The sequence below is a fragment of the Clinocottus analis genome, unplaced genomic scaffold (genome assembly GCF_023055335.1).
Source record: "Clinocottus analis isolate CAN_PGR_092001 unplaced genomic scaffold, fCliAna1.0.p SCAF_8, whole genome shotgun sequence".
NCBI lineage: Eukaryota > Metazoa > Chordata > Actinopteri > Perciformes > Cottidae > Clinocottus > Clinocottus analis.
The window spans coordinates 10,810,147-10,830,526 of NW_027176240.1; the positions used below are offsets into that span (position 1 = coordinate 10,810,147).

Consider the following 20,380-nt stretch of genomic DNA (forward strand, 5'->3'; position numbering starts at 1 on the left):
TGAAAACTTCAGATGGGTGTCTGGTGCAAGTGTGTGGTAAACCAACAAACATTGTTTGTGTGAGGGCATGCAGGCCCACTGTACTTAGATGTGTGTGTACCTCAGTGTTTGAGGGAATATGCAGAGCTGCAGAAATGAGGCATAGCACTGACTGATGCTGCCGGCCTCTCTGCTTCACAGAACTGGCTTTTCTATCAGATAGACAGCTTGACAATAACCAGACCCCACTCTTTCCGCTACACTGAAAGGCACGCCAACACATGCACACAACCACACACACACACACACACACACACACACACACACAAGCTCACACAGACGCACTTTGGCTAACAAGGTTTTCTGGGTTTGTTTGTAACTGGACTTTTTGTGAGATAGAAGATAAGTTTGTAGCTGAGTGAGTACAATAAAGTCTGACCTCTTAGCAAAGCTTTCATTGCGTTGTGTGTAATTGAGAGTTGTGAGACTCAGTTTGTTAAAAATTTACAACATGAGAAGCTGTCATTCTTAAAAAAACAGCAAACTGAATAACGATGTTGACTCAGAGATTATTCAATGTCATCGGGATGAGCACCATTTATTACTGGCAGCATACATCTTACAGAAGGAAAAGCAATAGCTTGTTGGCTTGATTGATTGTCAATGTCTGTTTGTCAAGCAGTAGATCATTTGTATTATGAATTATATTCCATAGTAACAGCTATTCCAGTATTTCACTCAATATTCCCCATTTGCCACCATGCCACAGATTTGATAGTAACAGTTCTCTCACACACACACACACACACACACACACACACACACGGTATATGAGCATATGCGTATACACACTAATTCACTGTGTTTTGGTAATGTCATTACTTTTTGTCTGACTGAGATCACAAATTTGTAGCTTCAGGGCTTTCTTGTGTCTCCAGCGATGCTCTTTGATGTTTGGCCTTAGTGATCTGCAGAGTTCCTGACACCAGCAGGGGGAATCTACCTAGCATCCCTTTCTCTTTGGAAGAAGATGCCCTGCTCTTGTCAAGCAATAAACAGGAGCTTCGCTGCACTAACCAGTAATATTACACTTCCTCCTCAGGCTAGGAGCTGTTGTTAGTGTGTGCAGCAGAAACAGAAACTGAGGATTAACCACCATTAAAAGGATAGACTGCTCCCAGGCATTGTTTCTATTGTTTCTCCTGTTTACACATAAGACAAACTCATGGCTAACTGTAGCGTAGCTCGTGTATGTATCGCATCTAAATAAAAGAGGAACTGCAAAGTAACATCAAATGTCTTGTTTTCTAGAACCAAATATCCCCGAATATTAAATAAAATTAGGAAATGACAGAGAAAAGCCAATTATTTGATCAAAATGACTTCAGTTATTCATTATAAAAATATTTGCTGATTAGCTTTCTGTCTTATAATTTCTACTCCATCTACTATAGTGATTCCTAACCAGTAATTTGATTGACATTACTAAATATAAATATGTAACTTCTGATCCACTTCCAGCTCACCAGCACTAGCTTTGACCTCATCATTCAACGTACCTTTAGCTGGCAATGGCAGAACAAAGTTCGCTCTGAGTTTGTCTGCTGCTGGTTAAGAAGAATCAATAAAAAAAAGTCTTGAGGAACCAAACTGACACATCAAAACAAATACATTTTGTTTTTTTATTTCACATAAATGCTGCTCTAAGACCTGCCAGCAGAGAAACAATATTTTTAGCAGCTTTGGGCATTTCATGGTGCCGTTGGGATGTGTGTGCGGGGCTGCTAGCCGTGTGGGAGCGAGGCTGCTTCGCCTTCTGCTTAGGTCTCAGGTGAGGAAAGACCTGGAATCACTCATCCTGACAGCCACATCTGGCGTTACTTTCTCCGTTCTGCTGCCCTCGACTCTGCTCCTGCAAACAGACACCGCTCTAATTTAACCACAGAGGAAAGGAGTTATGATAATAACAGTATTGGTGGTTGTTAATGAGATGGAGAACAGTTTACTTAGTAGACATACAAAGCAAAGAGTGCTGTGTGTAATGGTACCATTGTTACCGCGGGCATTTCTTTGGTTTTCAGGCTTTGTCCTGCCATTACTGGAAATCGAATGAATGCCAGGTGCAACAGGCAATCTCTGTTCTCTTTATTTGCACTGTGGATTATACATGACCACTTGCAGTATATTTTGAATAGAAAAACATATTTGCGCTGAAGCGTGACTTGATAAGCATTGCTCAGTGTTCCAATTTATTCTGACTGTGACTTAAAGCCAGATGTTTGTGTCTCTCGCATCCATTTATTAAATATTATATAGTAATATTGAAGATCTTCACATCTTTCACATGACTGTAACAGCTCGACATGTATCCAGAAGAGTAACCTCACATGCACCGTGGTCTGTGCTGCTTTTGTCTCCCATCCACGTTGGACGGACTAATCAGTTGGCAAGCTCAGCTCAGCCAAACACACAGTTTAGGACAAATGTTAGCCAGAACCCGACGGGCACACACTCTTCATCTGTTTCCTGTTGAACCTAGGAAGTAAGGGTCAGATGTCAGGGTAATAGTTACATTAATGGAATGACTCCAAACGGATTAAATTTCAATACAAGAGGTATCCAGCAGCAGCCTGCAGTCGCACATTGAAATATAAACATACACTTTTAGCACTCTCATCATATGCCAGCATCTGTGGTAGGGCCATTCAGTGAGAGAGAACAATGTGTTTTGATGGAGACAGCAGACATAAACTTGAGTGAGTAGTCAGCTGCGGAAGAACAGCAGGAGTCCATGATGGGAAAACTGTGTTTCTGCATTCTCACTGAATGTTGCAGAAGACGAGACTCTGCTGTCACGTAAATGACACATGCACAAACACAAAGTCCAAAATAAAAAAAATAAAAAATATTCCAGCGGTAGCTCTCAGTTTATTTAAAGAACAGTACACGCAAAATGTCCATACACAATACGGCTGAGAAATGTTGTCTTCTTTTAATTGTATATGTTACAATTTACTGAGGTTGAAGAATTTAAGAGAGGCCCCCCCCATTTTCTATGAGAGTCACATGCGAATAAGCTTGTTTGTTTAAAGAGACAAACACAATGTTTTTTATTTGATGATCAATCCCCTTTTTTTTATTCTGTAAAAGAGTGCTTTATAACACAATGCCCCTCATAGTGTTAGGTTTTAGGTTTTAGGTTTTAGCCATTCATGTCTCATGATGACAGAACTGTTTATTTATGATATTTATCTCTGTCAAGATACTACAATAAAAACATAACTTTTAGTTTAGTTTTATTCTTTATTCGCTACATTTACACAGAAATAAACAGAGATATCTGAAAATACAGATGGTTATGAAACTTTCAGCTGCGTGAAAAGAATCAAAGTTACAACTGCTTTGTGGGTTTCTCCCAGCCAGGTCTTTAGACAAACTGTACAATTTTGCCGACTGTGCGGGTCTGCACCTGATCCTGGGGCTCAACGCGCTGCACCGAAACCCGGACAACTCCTGGAACACCTCCTCCACCCTGAGCCTCCTGAAGTACGGCGCTGGCAAGAAGTACAACATCTCTTGGGAGCTGGGCAACGGTCAGTACAGCTGCACACCACATGCTGCACACTAGATAACGTGAGAGACTATATGTCACTTTTAATACACACTTAAAATTTAAATAAAGGATTTTTACTTTCAATACAAGATTTTTTTCCCCCAAAATTCAATTATTCTTTTCCAACGAAAGCTATGAAAAAGCTGTTGCACATTTTGTTAATTTCACATTTAATGTCCGTAAAAGCTTTAATTTGATACATTTAAAAGATAGCTTTAAGTGAGAGTTCAGCAGTTTGAGGGTTAAGGCGAATGTTCATGCAGGGATGAAAAGGACTGTTAGTCCTCATGTCATCCTAACCATCTGTGTTTCCAGGGAGCTGCAGTGCACACAGAGCCCTGTGTTGCTCTGCTGCACATAACTTAATATTTTCATTTTATCTGCAACAAAGCTCTCAATAGAAACACTTTTTTTTTAGCCTAAAAGTACCATGGAAAATCCATTGATTGAACCATGTGAAAATTTGATTGAGGATCTGAACTGCTGCAAAATATTAGTTTGGATAAATCACCCAGACACTGCAGACAACAAGCACATATCTGTGAAGGAATATAGCAGCCACAGCTACTTACACACACAAAACAGACATGGTGAAGTGGTATTTTGCAGCTCAAACACAACTTGTTGTTGATGATCACAATGCCTCTCAGTAGAGTGGTACAAGAGCAGTGGGCCAGCAAAAGTGTAGTTTTCCTCCTATCCTTCTTCACTGTCTTGTGTTTTCCTGATTCTGCAAGGTCACCCTGTGGGCTCGGACTATTAATCTGCCACTGAGTCCGCCTGCAGCTCCAATCTCCAACTGGGTCCCAGCATTACTGTGAATTGCTCAATTATCTATTTTTCTAGTGAAAGTTGGATACTCTAGTAGGAGAGCAAGATCAGACTACTACAACAACAATATTATTCTCCACCTCCCAACTTTTGCTTGTTTAAACTCTACCTCTCTGGCTCAGTGTACTACATCTCCTCTCTCCAGAGCCCAATGCCTACCGCAGCATGGTGGGGCGCGCGGTCAACAGCACCCAGTTGGCACAGGACTACATCAAACTACGGACCCTGCTGCAGTCTGTGCGATACTACCACCGAGCTCACCTCTACGGCCCCAACGCAGGACGACCCCGCAAGAACGCCATCCTGCTGCTGGACGGGTGAGTCAGCAAGTAAAACACTGACTCCGCAGGATTCCTGTCTGTGTTAGGCTAACCTGCTGGAAGCAATGGGGTAAGGTAGTGGAAAGTATGCTGCAGCAGTTTGTGACTTTTACAGAACTTTACTGTGTTTAACACACACACACACATCGCAGTAGTGTTCGGTGTTTATAGATTTCCACTCTGCAGGTTTCAGCGTCTCAGCTCCAGTTATACCATGTCAACCTAAATAAAGTGTCACCTGATTGATAACGTGGCGGCGCAACGGTCCACCTGCTGGTTTTACCCAGAAGCTCCACCAGCTTCGGTCTCTTACCTAACTGACAGCCTCTCTCAACTGCAGCTTGGTCCCTTGTAAGATTGTAACGTCGTACTTTATAGTCATATATTTACCAAAAGAAAAGAACAATTGCTTTTTACTTTTTTTCAAAGACTATGGACACTACCGGTCAAAAGTTTGGGGTTTCTTCGAAATGTCCCTATTTTTCAAAGAACACTGGTTTTCAATGAAGATAACAATAAATTATTCAGAAATACACTCTATATGTTGTTCATGTGGTAAATGACTATTCTAGGTGGAAACGTCTGATTCTTTAATAAAATATCTACATCGTTGTATAGAGGCCCATCACTCCATTGTTCTAATGGTACATTGTGTTTGCTAATCGACTAATGGATGATTAGAAACCCCTTGACAACTCTTGTGCAATTATGTTAGCACAGCTGAAAACAGTTCTGCTGGTGAGAGACGCTATGAAACTGGCCTTCGTTTGAGCTAGTTGAGTATCTGGAGCATCACATTTGTGTGTTCGATTATACTCTAAAATTGGCCAGAAAAAGAGAACTTTCATGTGAAACTCGCCAGTCTATTCTTGGTCTTGTTCTTAGAAATGAAGGCTATTTAATGCCAGAACTTGTGAAGAAACTGAAAATTTGTCTGGGTGACCCTAAACTTTTGAACGGTAGTGTACGTTTTCAGAATAACTGCTTATCTTCTGGAGAACTATGGATTTTATTTTGCTCAATATTCAAACAACTTGAAAAGACACTAAACTTTCTTGCTGTAGTGATACTGAGACCATGAACATTAGCTTTATTTTGACAAAGAAGTTATTAAATTATTTCCACGTGATAAGAAGGTCACAAGGAGGGTTGTCTTGTTCATGCTTTCAAGCCATTTAAGTGCCAAGTCTTCTGCTAACAAACATAATTCACAGGCTACGATTTATAAACAATAAAATTCAGAAAAAAAACAGTAAAATACAAAGCACAAACCGTGGCAACAAAAATCATATTTATTAAATTGCTTTTTTATTTTTGTGTCAAAGTTATAAACAAACAATTGTTTAACATAAGTGCTGATCATATTCATAAAAGAGAAGCTTTCTCAGTTCTATTGACTAAATAGAAAAGCTTAACCTTTGGGAGATGTGTCATCTGAGCTTTTCTGTCTGTTGCAATAGAAACATACTTGACTCAAATAGATGCGTCAGTGGCCCTGTACAACAAACAGAATGAAAATCAAACATAGACGCATATACACAACTCTGTCAGTGTTGGACTAGCCAAACAAAGCGTGACCTTACAAACAATTTTCTTTTTTCCTGAATGAGAAAATACCTCAATTTTATCACAACATAAAACTTGAATTTAGAATCTTAGCTTAACAAGTGGAAACCCTGAACTTTAACCCCCAAATTGTGCAATTATGAGCAATATAAGAAGAAGTTGCGAGCAACTTCTCCCGTGGGCGCTCATACATGGAGCATGGAGCATGGTGTATAAACAGAAAATTAGTTAGTAAAATGCAGTTGTAAACTTGTCCTCTGAGGCGATGCTGTAAACGCTGAAAGGTATTGGACATTGATAAACATTTACAAATTGTCCTATGTCTGCTTACAAACACATCATTGTGTTAGTGGAAAATAATGTATTAGAGCTTTTATATGGTGTTTTAAATGATGTATCGGGGCGTTGGCAAGTTCATTTAAAGTTTAAATATCCTATTCAGTGTGTAATGTAGCTCAATGAAAGTTTCGCATTCATGCTAAAATTGTGTCCACAGCAACAACTAATAGACATTTCTCAAGCATTGGTGAATAAATACAGATGAAATGATGCTGTGCATTTCACAAGGTTACAGTTGGCAACCATCAACAATAAACTTTCTGTTCTTGGTGGCTGAAAGTAAGCCGTAAGCAATGATATACTGGTCTGTCGTCAGAGGTATAAGATATATATTTATTACACAGGTAACAAGACAATTAGAAGTGATGGAGTGGAGGAGGAAAACATAGCTCCGCCATTAAAATACATAGTAAAATAAACAGGGAACAGCATTACTTTGAACTAAAATAGAGTCCATAAAGTGAAATTAATGTGTGCTGTGCAAGTGTTGTGAACACACACACATACACACACACACACACACACACACACATACACACATACACACATGCACGCACACACACAGGAGAAAGAGTTTAATGTCTTAGTCTATCTCAGCCGGAATCTGTCTCCAGCTCCTCTCTGCAACCACACACAATTTGACAGGTAGTTGGAAGACGAAGGAGAAAGAATAATTTGATATGGGTTCCCTCCTCGATGTACTTGAGCTACTTACATCACTAAAACCATTAGGAACCGCAGTTAATCTCACTGAGTACTGACAGTTCAAATTTACTCGAAATGAAAGGTGTGTGTTTGTGTGCACTGATTTGTGTGTGTGTGTGTGTGTGTTCTGTACGGTTCAGACTGATTTAGAGAAGAGGGAGGATGTAGAAGATGAGTGGTGAGAGGAGGAGGAGGAGGAGAAGGAGTGAGAGGATGAAGAGGAGTGAGCTGGAGTATTCGCGGGTCACGGGTGACACATTTAACGACGGGGTGATTCTTGTGTGTTTGACACTGTTACGAGGGGGTGGCTCTTGTGTTTGACAGCACAACTGCTCTGCCGCTCTCAGGAAATAAGATGAATTAGACACTGAGCTGCTCAACAGTCCAAATATCAGAGCTGAACAGACTAAACAAGCCAGAGCGGAGAAAGTTTAGAGACACACAGTTGGGCATGTCTGACAAGCTGTTACTCCCAAATATGGAGAGCTTTGGGTCAGGTAGACTCGGAAAAACACACAGGGAAAAGCAAAAGCTCAGGCAGAGGAGGGCATACAGCAGGAGGGACTGTGTATATGTTGGATTAGTGTCTAGGAATGTGTTTTTAACTAACTGAAAGCAAACTTTACCGCCTCCAGAAACGGCTCCTGAAAACACTTAATATAAATAAAAGTAATCGGGCTTGAAATGCACTTTGTTTTCTAGATTCTTTGTAGTTCGAAGTTAAACGATCCTACTGTAAACACTGAATGGGAAGTACATTAACTTCACTTTATAAAGTAAACACTGCAAGGTTTACCTGTAAATATGTAGATTTATTTGGCTATTAGAAAACTCTAAAACTAAATTTATTTTATACATCCTGGGTTAGCATAAACTTACCATATTTAGCATAGTGGGACACACATGTAGTTGTTTTAAGTCCAATTGACAAATATCATTTTTGGTTAATACACTGTTCCTTGCACTTTCCAAATAAACAAGCTTGCATTGCACTCGGTCTGTCTGCCTTACAAGTTCCCGCAATAGTTTCACGTCTCAATATCCCCAGGTATTGGTAGTTAAGTTGATGGGTAAAATGGTATTGTAAGATTATTGACTATTAATATGAAGCATACAGAAAAGGTGCGACACTCAAGATAACTCTGTCTTCCTGACTTTTCAGGTTCATGAAGAACGCTGGCTCGGCTGTAGAGGCAGTTACGTGGCAACAGTAGGTATTTTACCCTTTTTTTCTATTTTAATATTTTGTTTGTAGAAAACTCCAGAATCAATCTGCAGTCTTCTGAAACAGTAGATTACTCACTTATATAACCGTAAATCTAACGACACAGGCCATGTTGTGTTGTTGTACCATTATCACCTCATTGCGTGTGTGCAGTAGCCAGTAAGAACCATTATTAACACTTTTACGGAGATAGACTGATGTCTAATGAGGAGAATTGTGTTCATCCTGTAAATGGAACAACAGGAAAAATAGCCTGAGATTGTGTTAAATTATTAACACCTGCCATTTGTCCATTGCACATCCTGTAGGAATGCATACAGATGTATCAGTGGTTTGATCTCCCCCCCCCCCATATTTTATCCGTATCTCTTTACGCGCTTATTTTAAACCTGCACAAAATAACACACCACTGTAAGCTCAGACAAACCCAGCGTGCCTGAGTGAGGGGGTCATTAAGCTGAAGGTCGGGTCTAATCAGGAGAAATTAGAAGAAACGGAAGGAGGCAGGGCTGTCAGTAAGGCTTAGAAAAACACCACCCACACTGTTAAAATCAAACCATATGCTCTGGCTCATTCCCTCTGTCAATTAGCCCGCTTTACACTCGAGATCCAGATTCCAGTCTAACAAGCCTGCGTGACAGCAACTCTGACCTCTACAAAAGAAGCCAAACGCATAAAAGTGGAGACCACTCATTAACACGTCTACGACACAGGTTTTACTCCACTGCAGCTGGTTCAAGTTGTTTTGAATGAAGCGTAGTAGGATGGAAACATGGATGGAAACGTTCATTATAAACTGGTTTGGAGAATCATATGGATTTGGTGGAGATTCAGCCTGTCTGCGGTTCACGGTCGGGCGTGTTCTGATGGCGCTTGTGTTGATGAAACATGTTGGTCATGAAAGGTTTGTGTACCTCCAGATCATAAAACATTGATGGGTGGTTTGCATTATGTGATGTTTTTTCCACAACATTGTAGTTTGATATTCGCAGCATCTTGTCTCAGTTACTTCTTATCCGACTTGATCGGTGTAGTCATTCTCTTTCGGTGACTCTTTCCATCTTTCTGCAATATGATTTTTGTCCAATTTATTTATTTTTTCAGAGAACATTAACCCTATCCCATATATATTCTTCCTATAAGTTAAAGGGTCAAAATACATAAATCACTTACCTCTAGTGGTATTTATCCATGCATACAGGTTTTATTCGCTTAGTCGTTCCACCGCCTTAGTTCAGGCTAACTGTACAACTATTAGATGGACTACCATGCTACGTTTTACAGACATCTATTGGCCACAGAGAATTAATCTCTGGTGATCCCCAGACCCACTCTAGTGGCATCAAGAGGTTGACATTTGTGGTTTTAAATGAAATGTCACGACAACTATTGACTGGATTGCTATGATTTGGTCCACACATGCATGTCTCCCTCAGGGGGGATTCTGATTGCTTTAATGACCCAATAGTTTGGGTTGAACCAAATATTTGCAACATTCCCATCATCCTCAGCTTTACTTTGCGTTTAGTGCTAATTAGCTAACTTTAGCATGATAATATGCTAAAATAAGATGGTGAACATGATACACATTAAGTGCAAAACATGAGCATGATCGCATCATCTATGTGACTGAGCATGTTAGCAAGCTGGCGTAAGCATTTAGCTCCAAGCACTGAGGCTTGGGGTGTTAAAGCCACGTCACAAATGTTTTCCCAGTTAATACTCTTTAAACAATATTATAGTTTTCTTTTTTTTCATTATAAAGAAATGTAAAGTAAATAATAAGTCATTTTATTGCCAACCCATGTCAGCATACAAGGTATTTTGTGTTTGCGATAGAATCATAATCGCTGAGATTTTGAATATAGGCAGTTCGTTTTAGTGTGTACACAGTTAACAGGCAATGGATATTAATAATTTCATTTCTGATGTTAAGCACTGTCCGGCACGTTTTTGTCATGGCTTTTGGTTACTGTTTTTAGGCTTACAGCTATTTTATTATATATAATTTGACTCAAAGTTTAATTGAAAACGTACATTATATTGAATGTAGAATGTAATGAAAAACTGTGAACTTCTGAATAAAATAGCTCTGAACTCCACAATCCACAATTTTCTACGCCACATACAGATTGGTCAAGCTTCCACTTTGCATCAGGAAAAAAAAGATTCTGGCGCCGGCCATGTCGGCTGTGGCTAACAACAGTACAGCCTTTAAAGAGCCGTGAGCATGACTGTAGACTCCTGGTCTTGTTTCAGGGCTTTGAGCACCACAAACTAAATTCCACCCACCTCTTTTTATATTTAGGTCTTGGCAAAAATTTCACAAAAAAACATCACAATCTCAGGCAAATAAACCCAGAACTATCTGCATGACTAGTTACGGTTAGACTGAAGTGAGAAAACAACCTTTCAGCCTAAACTCAGTGAACATGTTCTGCCTTACCCAACAGGGGCTGCTTCATGGTGAGAGAATGAAGTCTGTCAGACATGTGTTATTCAATAAAAGTAAACTAGACAAATTTACGATTTACTGTTCACATCCCCTTAAGCAACTTCATTAATGTGAGCCGTACGAGCAGTGGGGTACTAGCTGTGTGAACCGAGCAAGCAAAAGCCCCCTGCTAAACTAATTTTGATAATGACTCTTGTGCAGAATTAATGAGAATCAATCAGAAACAAAAATGTTTATCAGCTTTACCCAGCTACACTGTTAATCTTTCTCGTTCATTGTCAGAGTGATAGTGGTATTGCATGCTAGAGAACAAACAGGGTGTTCTGGTTATTTACAGCTAAGTGGAGGAATAGAGATGTCAATGATTTGTGATCTCCTCCTCTTTTCTGGTCAGAAAAACACTGACTGTACATTCACTCATGGCATATATATATATATATATATATATATATATATATATATATATATATATATATATATATATATATATATATATATATATATATATATATATGAGATGTTATGTAATGATTAATCTTATGATAGCCTGCTGGTACATGTCAAGGAACACGTCATCATCTTCCTATGTGACCTCTGCTCACCCCAGACACCAGCTGGCCATTCCTTGTGACATGATGTTATTACAAGTAAACTGTTCTAGAGTATACTGATGCTTTATTTGAATAATTGCATTGTACTCCACTACAGCTTTGTATAGTATAGTTATTATAAGTATCTTTTCCTTTACAGAATAGGATTTTGATGAGGGGAGGGACACATGCCGAAATTACTCACCAGGAAAATACACTTTGTGACACAACGATATGCAGCATGATATAAATAAGATGTATAACAAACAGTTTAGAAAAGTGAAGTCTATGCTGTCTTTCTGACAGCCGTCAAGGGGGAACTCCTCTGGTTGCAAATATAAGTCTGATTGTAGGGTCCTTATGACTCTACTTTGCACATGATTTATTACCGCTGTACACTTTGTAAACACAAGTTTATGGTCTCAATTGATAGTTTCAAGTTTTCTTCTGAACAGCCTGATGTTCATTTTGTAATGATGGTCCATTTAGAGTCAAATAGGCAATAAAGCAGAGTGTCTTTAAGCCGGGGCTACCTTACACATGTTGAGATGATGTGACAACTAAACAACTTATAACAACAAGTCCTCTGGGATCATTACCTATACCTAAAGTTTCATATTCATTTGAAAGGCAACATTATTCTTCAGTACTTTATTATTTTTTTTCTTTTCTTTTACCCTTTTAGGTATTCATACTCTTGCATCTGCTTCTACCCGCCCATGTCTGACATATGATTACATCTAGTTATTCTGCAGGCTGCACTATATTTTTGTTTTAATAAAGTGCTAGATAGTTTTGTTAGCGAGCTGTCTTTGATGTGGGGCTGGCGCAGTGAGAGCTGCGTCAAACACGCCGACTAAGTGGATCCTTGTCAGAAAACATTTGGACGCAGTGTTGTTAAATTCTTGCATTTCATTGAATTCTGTTCGGTCTGGCAGCTCAAGTATCGAGACACATTTTGGATGAAGAAAGGAAAAGTTCTTGGTTCTGTTTTCGGAGCTTAGGCCTTTGACCAATTTCATGAATAGCAAGCTGTGATTCCCTAAATCCAGCTCGATATACCAAAACAACTTTCTTTATGTTAATTTCTTTATCAGGTTTCTGCTTTAATAAACCATCAACCTGAAGAAAATAAAGACAATATTGTCTTGTCATCTCATGCTTTTATAAACTTGAGCCACAATTCCCAGTATACTGATCTGTATTAAAATATATAGCTATAAAACACATTTTAGCTTCTTTCCATGTACAAACTGGAATTTCTGTCCCCGTGATCTGGACTGAAGAATTATTGTGAGCCCTCTGGAAAGATGACAGGAAAACCAAATAATTTGTGTGAAGCTCTGACTTAATCCATGCGTTGTTTACAGTTTGAGGCCAGGAGTTTGGGACTACTCCAACATGGTGATGACATTCTCAATGAGGTTAAGCTGAGATTGCCGCACTGTTGCACCCCACATGAATGTAATTTAGCTCGCCTCTCAGCAGTTTTGTTGACACATCAGACTTTTCAAAGCATGATCAATAGAGGTTCCTTTATTTTGGAATATTTTATGTCGCAGTTGTTATGATCCTTCGATTTCTTGTCTATTGGCCTTATTATTCACGATACAGAGTACACATCAATCTTGCTTAACCCTCACCCAATACGTTTGTTGAACCTTTGATTAATAAATATGCGGTTGACTCTCATTCTTTAGGCAACATGCCTGAATTATAATTTGCCTGTGATAATTTTGTGGTCTCTAGTTTTGGAAAAATATAAGCTGAATTGGAGCAAAACATATGCAGGACTGATGTGATCTGATACCACTGATCTGGTATTTGATTATTAACATTTGTAGCTTTTGAAGAATCAGAAGAGAAATCTGCTCTGCAATGAAACACAGCTTTTCTAAATCTCTTATTAATAGGTATTACATCTGTTTCTGTTATTTAATTTGGTCATGGTAATGTAAAATACAGATAAATGTGGATTGAAAGATTGAGCATTTACTTTTTTTTCATTTTAGTATATTTAAGTGGGTTTTGAGCAAAATAATGACTACATGGATCATTTTACTTTTATGATTACAAAATGTTCTGTTTCTTATGACTGATCTGGAAATTTTGCAGACAATTGCAAGTCAGTGTTGTTGCCCTGTTTTATGACATCACTGGGTTATACAATTTGAACTTTGTTTTTCCACCATTTTAATGATAATGATGTCTTTATACAAATCCAGGTGATGTGCCACGAAAGATCCTCCAATAGAGTTGTATATTCACATACATTTCTTATCATTCAGTATTCATACCCATGAAGTTAAAAGTCATGTTGCTGTCTACTAAAATGTATATGATTAACCTTTAGTGAGGCAGATACATTGTGGACTAATATAGTCAGTCTACTACTGACAGAAGATGAAAACAAATGCAATGTTGAGAAATGTTTGATAAGTAATGTGATTGATAAGGTTTTCTCTTTTAGATCTGGATTTACCTGACACAAAGATAAGCTGGCTAATGAAGCTTAAAATGCTTTAAGATACAGCATCTGATTCTTTAATTCAATCACTAATAAATGGCCAACAGCGCTCCCAAACTATTGAACTAATTTTGAAATTCAACACAGGAGGTTTGGGGATTTGGGACTCTGTTTGATATTGATAGCATTTTCTCCAGTGTCAATGCTTTCTATGTTTATACTAATTATAAATAATGAAGCAGAAGTAAATAACCTAAGAGAGCATATTGTTTGCTGACTAACTGATTGGTTGATTGGTTGATTGGTTGGCTGTATTTTGTTTCAATATACATATATAGTTCAATGTTAAGACTCACGCAACAAATCTGGTTTTGCTTTGGTCAGCAAATAAGATGTAAATGTGTTTTTATGATCTATGAAACATGAACAAACAATCAACGTATGTGTTTGTTGCTCTCTTGATTTTCTCTCTTGACCTATTTGCAGCAGATCGTGAAGAGGCTTTCTGTCTGCCCACAGCGTGAAGTTCCTCAGGCTCAATGAATCCTTCGCTCATAGTGCACTCTTAACATCATCACTCTGTGTGTCTTCATTGTTCACACATAATGGATGTCTGCGTTGTTCCTTTCTTATGCTATCCTGCGTAAAATTGAATTGTCAGGGTGCTTCGGGAGATTTGGAAATGTCTACAGTGTATTGTGTATTACATCTATGAGACCAATAAACAAAATATACTTAGGGCTATGGATTTTAAACCTGCTGACCAAAAGGAACTGCAGCAATGTTTATAGGGTTATTAAAATGATTGTGTTATGTGTGATAGGTCACTATCTTGTTGAAGTTTTAAAGTTAACGTGCATCTGACCTTCCTGGTCAGATATCTGCCTCAGCCAACAGCGTCTTGACCTTTTTGTTGTTTCATGGCTGTCCGATATAAAGACAAATACAATAACTTGATATAATATATAGTTTTAATTACACAACCTAACTGTAAATTTAAATACATTTTTAATGTAAGTTTTTCCAGATCAAACTCCAAACTGGTTAATCAGGTTGATGGATGAATTTCTCTCACAGCATTTTCCTTCCATTTACATTTCAGTTATTACATGGACGGCCGAGTAAACAAAGTGGAGGACTTTCTAAAAACTCGTCTGTTGGACACATTGACTGAGCAGATCACGAAAGTCACCAAGGTAACGTTTCTGTTAAAGTCCTCAAATAACGTAATATATATACATTATGTAAATTAAACTGTCAATCTACATCAACTGTTTCTGAAGCAGCTGCTCAAAGCAAACCGCAAATCTCTTCTAGAGCTGTACTGTAGATACAACATTATATTACTGTCTGTTATATATTTCAGAGGTCATGCATACATCAAACCATCTTGAGGGAAGATGGGAAGAAACAACCAATTTGAATCATTTGCATAATATTTGTGTTAGCCAAAGCACGCATCAACCCGGAGCTAGTTTTTGTGATGATAAGGCCACATGTGCTTCCCACAAGAGGGAGCCTTCAGGGTAAAATGGTTGTCTCCTCCATGAGGTAATCTTATCAACACTAGCTCCGATGACATGAACAGCATCTCAGGGGAAAAAGAGTACTCATTCCTTAGAACAAAAGGGGGCAGTTGTGGCCTTAGCGTGTTATAACAGGTCGTCCCTTAACCACAAAGTTAGAGGTTCAACCCCCGGCTCCTCCTGCTCGCATGTCAAAGTGTCCTTGAGCAAGACAGTGAACGTCACTCCCCTGGTGCTTAAAATTGTTGAAATGGAGAGGTCACATGGTGTGTACGTACCTGCATGTATGTGACAATTGGAATAAGGCTTTCAAACATAAGCATTAAATACAAATACATGTAATGAAAACAATCTTCTGTGGATTGAAATGAGCAAGATCTGATTTTGTCTTATTCTGTGTGCATCTTTGTATGTGTGTGTGTGTGTGTGTGTCTATTTGAATATGTGGTTCTTTACCAGCTGTACTAGCAGCTGGATTGACTTACCATCAGCTTTCAGAGGCATTAAAATTCAGTCCGCATCATAAAAGCATTCAGTACCACAAAACAACAGTTCCTCAGCATTGTCACAGTTTACCTGGTTTTCTCATACAAAAAGTATATTATCAGTGTTATTGGTTGTGTGCGTGTGCGTATGTGTGTACACATACATGTAATTTAACTCCGGTTACACTCTCGTCGTACATATGATATACAATAAACAAGATCAATATAAAAAAAGACATTAAAGACAACAGAGTAGAACACAGAAATTAAGCATCAACGATAACATTTATCTAGTATGCACCATGGAAATATATATTGAATAAGATATATGAACATAAGGACAATGGACAATGAATTTGGGATATTAATGTAGAAAGATGGTAATAGTGCAGATGTAGGTGTCTGTCTAATGGAAAGAAGCTGTTTCTGTGTGTGGTTATTTTTGGCATTTTCTTAATGTAATGGTCCTTAAAATACATTTGAATGAAAATGATGTATTCGTCCAAAAGTGAAATCCAATTGGAGCTCTCAAAAAGTCAATTTCAGCGTAGATTTAGTTAATACACCTGTATCTCTCTCCATGCAGGTTGTGAACACACACACTCCCAGTAAGAAGGTGTGGCTGGGTGGACTGGGGCCGGCGTGGGCAGGAGGCCTCAGCAATCTCTCTGACACATACGCTGCTGGCTTTCTGTAAGTTCTGTTATGCCGTCATAAAACACATTTGTTCCCAATGCTTTATGTATTTTTGGCAATCAAAGGCTCTGCTGCTGCTTTCCTAATATGTATTTCCTGTGTTTGTGTTCATGTCATTGTTCCAGGTGGGTGAACGCACTGGGTATGGCTGCTGCACAAGGGATCGATGTTGTCCTGCGTCACTCATTCTTTGACTATGGATACACTCACCTTGTGGACCAGAACTTCAACCCTTTACCTGTGAGTCTCTCAACTTCAGTTCAACAAGAATTAGAAAGGCACTTGGTTGTCATTGTCACATCCCCAGTTCTCCTGTCTTCCTGACAATAACAAGGATCTGACCTGAGCAGTTCTGTTGCACTCTGGTCGTTTTCTATACCAGACGCAGAGCCTTGATGGCACGTCTCGCTCTTTCCCGTGGGAGCTATTAGGTGAGATGAAAGCCGTTTAGTGGCGATGAGTGCTTAGACGCGGGGGCGAAATGCCATGTAACCTTAGCCCTTTGTCAGTAGCTTAGGACAGTGTCACTGCTCCCCTGAACCCCCATCACAACTGTGCGCTTCTCTGTGCGGGACAGTCGACTGGTGAGAGATCTGCAACCTGAGATGCTGATACACCGGCATGTTAGTAAAATAGCCTGCAACACTGTGAAATGGAACTGCTCCATCCCAAGTTCCTCTGCGGTTTAGTCTGAATCATGCATGGGCAGAGATACAACAAGCTAACTCCACAACGCTGAAATAGTCATTCGATGTACTCTGTTCATGATCTGTGTGTGAAGGCAAAATCATTTTAACAACACAGATGTGAAGGAGGCCAACTATTGAAGTTGTAATGTTCTTTTATTGGACTCAAAGCTGAACGTGCGACTGTCTTGGGCATTCTTTTTTTCTTCAAGTCTGGTCTTCGTCTTGAACTGATCTAATTTTTCTGGGGGAACAAGTCAGTGTTCAGAAGTTATCAAATTCTAACATATGCCAAGTTCATAAAACAGATTTATTAAGTTTTTAAAAAAGGTTTTATATTGGGGCAGAGGTGAAAGACAAAAAAAGAGAAAGATGATGGTCAAACATTTGTTATTATTCAAGATGGTTTTATTCTTGCTTTGGTCAGAGATGGCTCCCAGAATGAGTATTGGAAATCCCAAAAGACAATTCTAACCACTAATGTGATTATGGCCCTCATGAGTTCACTCTATGCTGGCATGCACTTTCTTCTGCCTCACTTAAACTGTAAGATATTTACCATAGAAATGTTCTCCCCTCTTCGTTGTTATTCTTCTAGAAATTAAGGTCTCCCGCTAGAATCACAATGCTTTCAACATGGCTGGATGTCTAAATGCTGCATCAGCTTGCATGCTGAGAGAAATTGGGGACCTGGGAAATGTATAACCTGGACTCCCCTATTCATATAATACAGTTAAAAACCCTGCCCACTGAATGACTCAACCTCTCTACCCTTTTCCACAGTTCTCCTTTCCCTTTTTTCTTCCTTCATTATTCTCTCTGTTTCTCTGTTTTGTTTTGTTTACACACCACAGGATGTTGTTGTCCCCGAGGTTGTAAACTTAAGTGAATAGAGATTCATTCTTTGAGAAATTTTGAGAAATATTGCATAATGCTCCTGTTTAAAAAGACCGCCTATCAAATGCTCTGAAGAGAAACTGTGCATTTACTACAGTTGTCTCCCCCTCACATACATCTTGGATACAAAGCAGGGGGATCTTTCCTCTGTCTCATCTCCACATGTTGAACCTTCAGACCGGCAACCCTTCATGACTCTGCATATTGTGGATGTGTTTTTCTCTGTTTATGGGAAACACAATTAAGAAGAAGGTTGTTAAGTTCTTCATAGATCTAGTTAAATTAAAAACACTGAAATGTTGAAAATCCCACTTGATGCAGTGTAATAGTATGACGTCATACTTAGATCTCTGGATTCTTATGGATTAACAGCATCTGAATGAGGCGGTCTGATGCTTATTTGTTCCATTTAGCTAAACATTAAAGGCAGATTTTTATTCTCCTTGTTAGCATCTTTATTGGGGTATGTTTTTACTTTTCTTTAGTCTTTGACATGTTACTAGTTTACTTGTGTTTTTCCCTTTGTGTCTTGGTGTCGTGGTCTATGTGGTGTTTGGATTGGTTCTCAAATTGATGGTTGGTCTTCTGTCTGTCTGGAGCCAAAAACGCAGGCAATTAGACAAAATAACAGACTGTCAGACCGCTGCTGAAGTAAAAAAAGAAAATCGATTTTATGACCCACCAATTCCTGTTCAGGATTTTAAAGGTAACACCAGCCAAGGCAATATTAAAGATGAAAGTTCACCAAAGTTGAAATCCATGCAAATGTAAAGATGGGAATTTGCTTCAGCACTGGAAGCAAATGTTGTTTTTTTTTTGCCCCTTCACTTTCATAGAATGCAAGTTAATTTTGCACATGTGTGACCTCACCTTCACACACCCCAAAGTCTAAAATGTATCAATTATTGGCTGGTTTCTTTTACTTGAGTTTTGAAATTTAAACACAAAGCATGAGTATAACATCAGTTCAACCATCTTGCGTAAATTCAACTCTTGAGTTGACTTTTTTTTTCTTTTTCGTTGTTTTATACACTTTGTAATACTCATAGATCACAGTTCTGGCCATACGTTCACCCATCCATCCGTCTGCCCGTGGCCAACATTATACAGTTCCATACTGTGCTCTGCTTCTCCGATGCCTTGGCAGCAAATTAAGTTAAAGCCTGCATGGAAAAAAGAAGCTCTTAAATGTTGCCATATGCAGGATTGCATGGGAACTTCCTGAGGAACACATGTTGTTCTGGGTCTCTTGGAGAGGTGTTGAGTCTGTAAAGTGAGACACAGTATGGTGGACCATTCAAGATAAAACGGCAATTCATGATGGAGCATAATATTTTGTAAAAATGTCATATTTAAGACCCGTCAATCGTAAACTGGTCAGCGGTTGTTCCATACAATGTGACATGTTACATGGGGCGATCCGCTCCGACTAAATGTTTAAGTGTCAAAGGGCTGACGTATTTGGACTTGATGTTTTTTTCCGCCCTGTCATAGACTAGCTGCTTTGTTGACACATTCTGAATTTTCACAGTTTGCAAAACTTAATCTACAATTACCAGGACATTTCGAGGCTGAAGAAACAAAATGAGGATTTGAGCAATTTTTCCTTTCATGGGAATCCAATCTACCATTGCTGTGAGGAATGGTGTCACATAATATAATAAATATTATGTCAGATTTACCCTTGCATTTGAGTGAAGTAGAGTTGGTAATGCTCATAAACTGTTTCCCTGCCTTCAGTCAGATCAGGTCTTTAAAACTTCCTTTTCACACCTGCGTGTTTTTGCTTTGTATTTTGTGTGCTCTTTACCCGTTTGCTGCTGTAATCCCGCAAATTTCTCCACTGCTGGACTAATAACGTAATATCTAATCTCATCTAACCTAAAAACAACAACCTTGTGAATCCTGTCCTGAGCATAATGACGATAATAAATGAACCAATACTCTCATAAAAGTAATGTAACAAAGTGCGTGTGTGTGTGTGTGTGTGTGTGTGTGTG

General features: G+C 38.9%; 1 protein-coding gene across 1 annotated transcript in view; it reads left to right on the forward strand.

The window, feature by feature from the left end:
* Positions 1-20,380, forward strand: part of hpse2 (heparanase 2) — a 49,733-nt gene that overhangs the window by 23,790 nt on the left and 5,563 nt on the right. The window contains exons 4-9 of the mRNA XM_068568332.1: positions 3,399-3,572; positions 4,569-4,740; positions 8,516-8,563; positions 15,193-15,286; positions 16,688-16,794; positions 16,923-17,037. Of these exons, the coding sequence (XP_068424433.1) occupies positions 3,399-3,572; positions 4,569-4,740; positions 8,516-8,563; positions 15,193-15,286; positions 16,688-16,794; positions 16,923-17,037 (710 nt within the window). The remainder of the gene's footprint in view (positions 1-3,398; positions 3,573-4,568; positions 4,741-8,515; positions 8,564-15,192; positions 15,287-16,687; positions 16,795-16,922; positions 17,038-20,380) is intronic.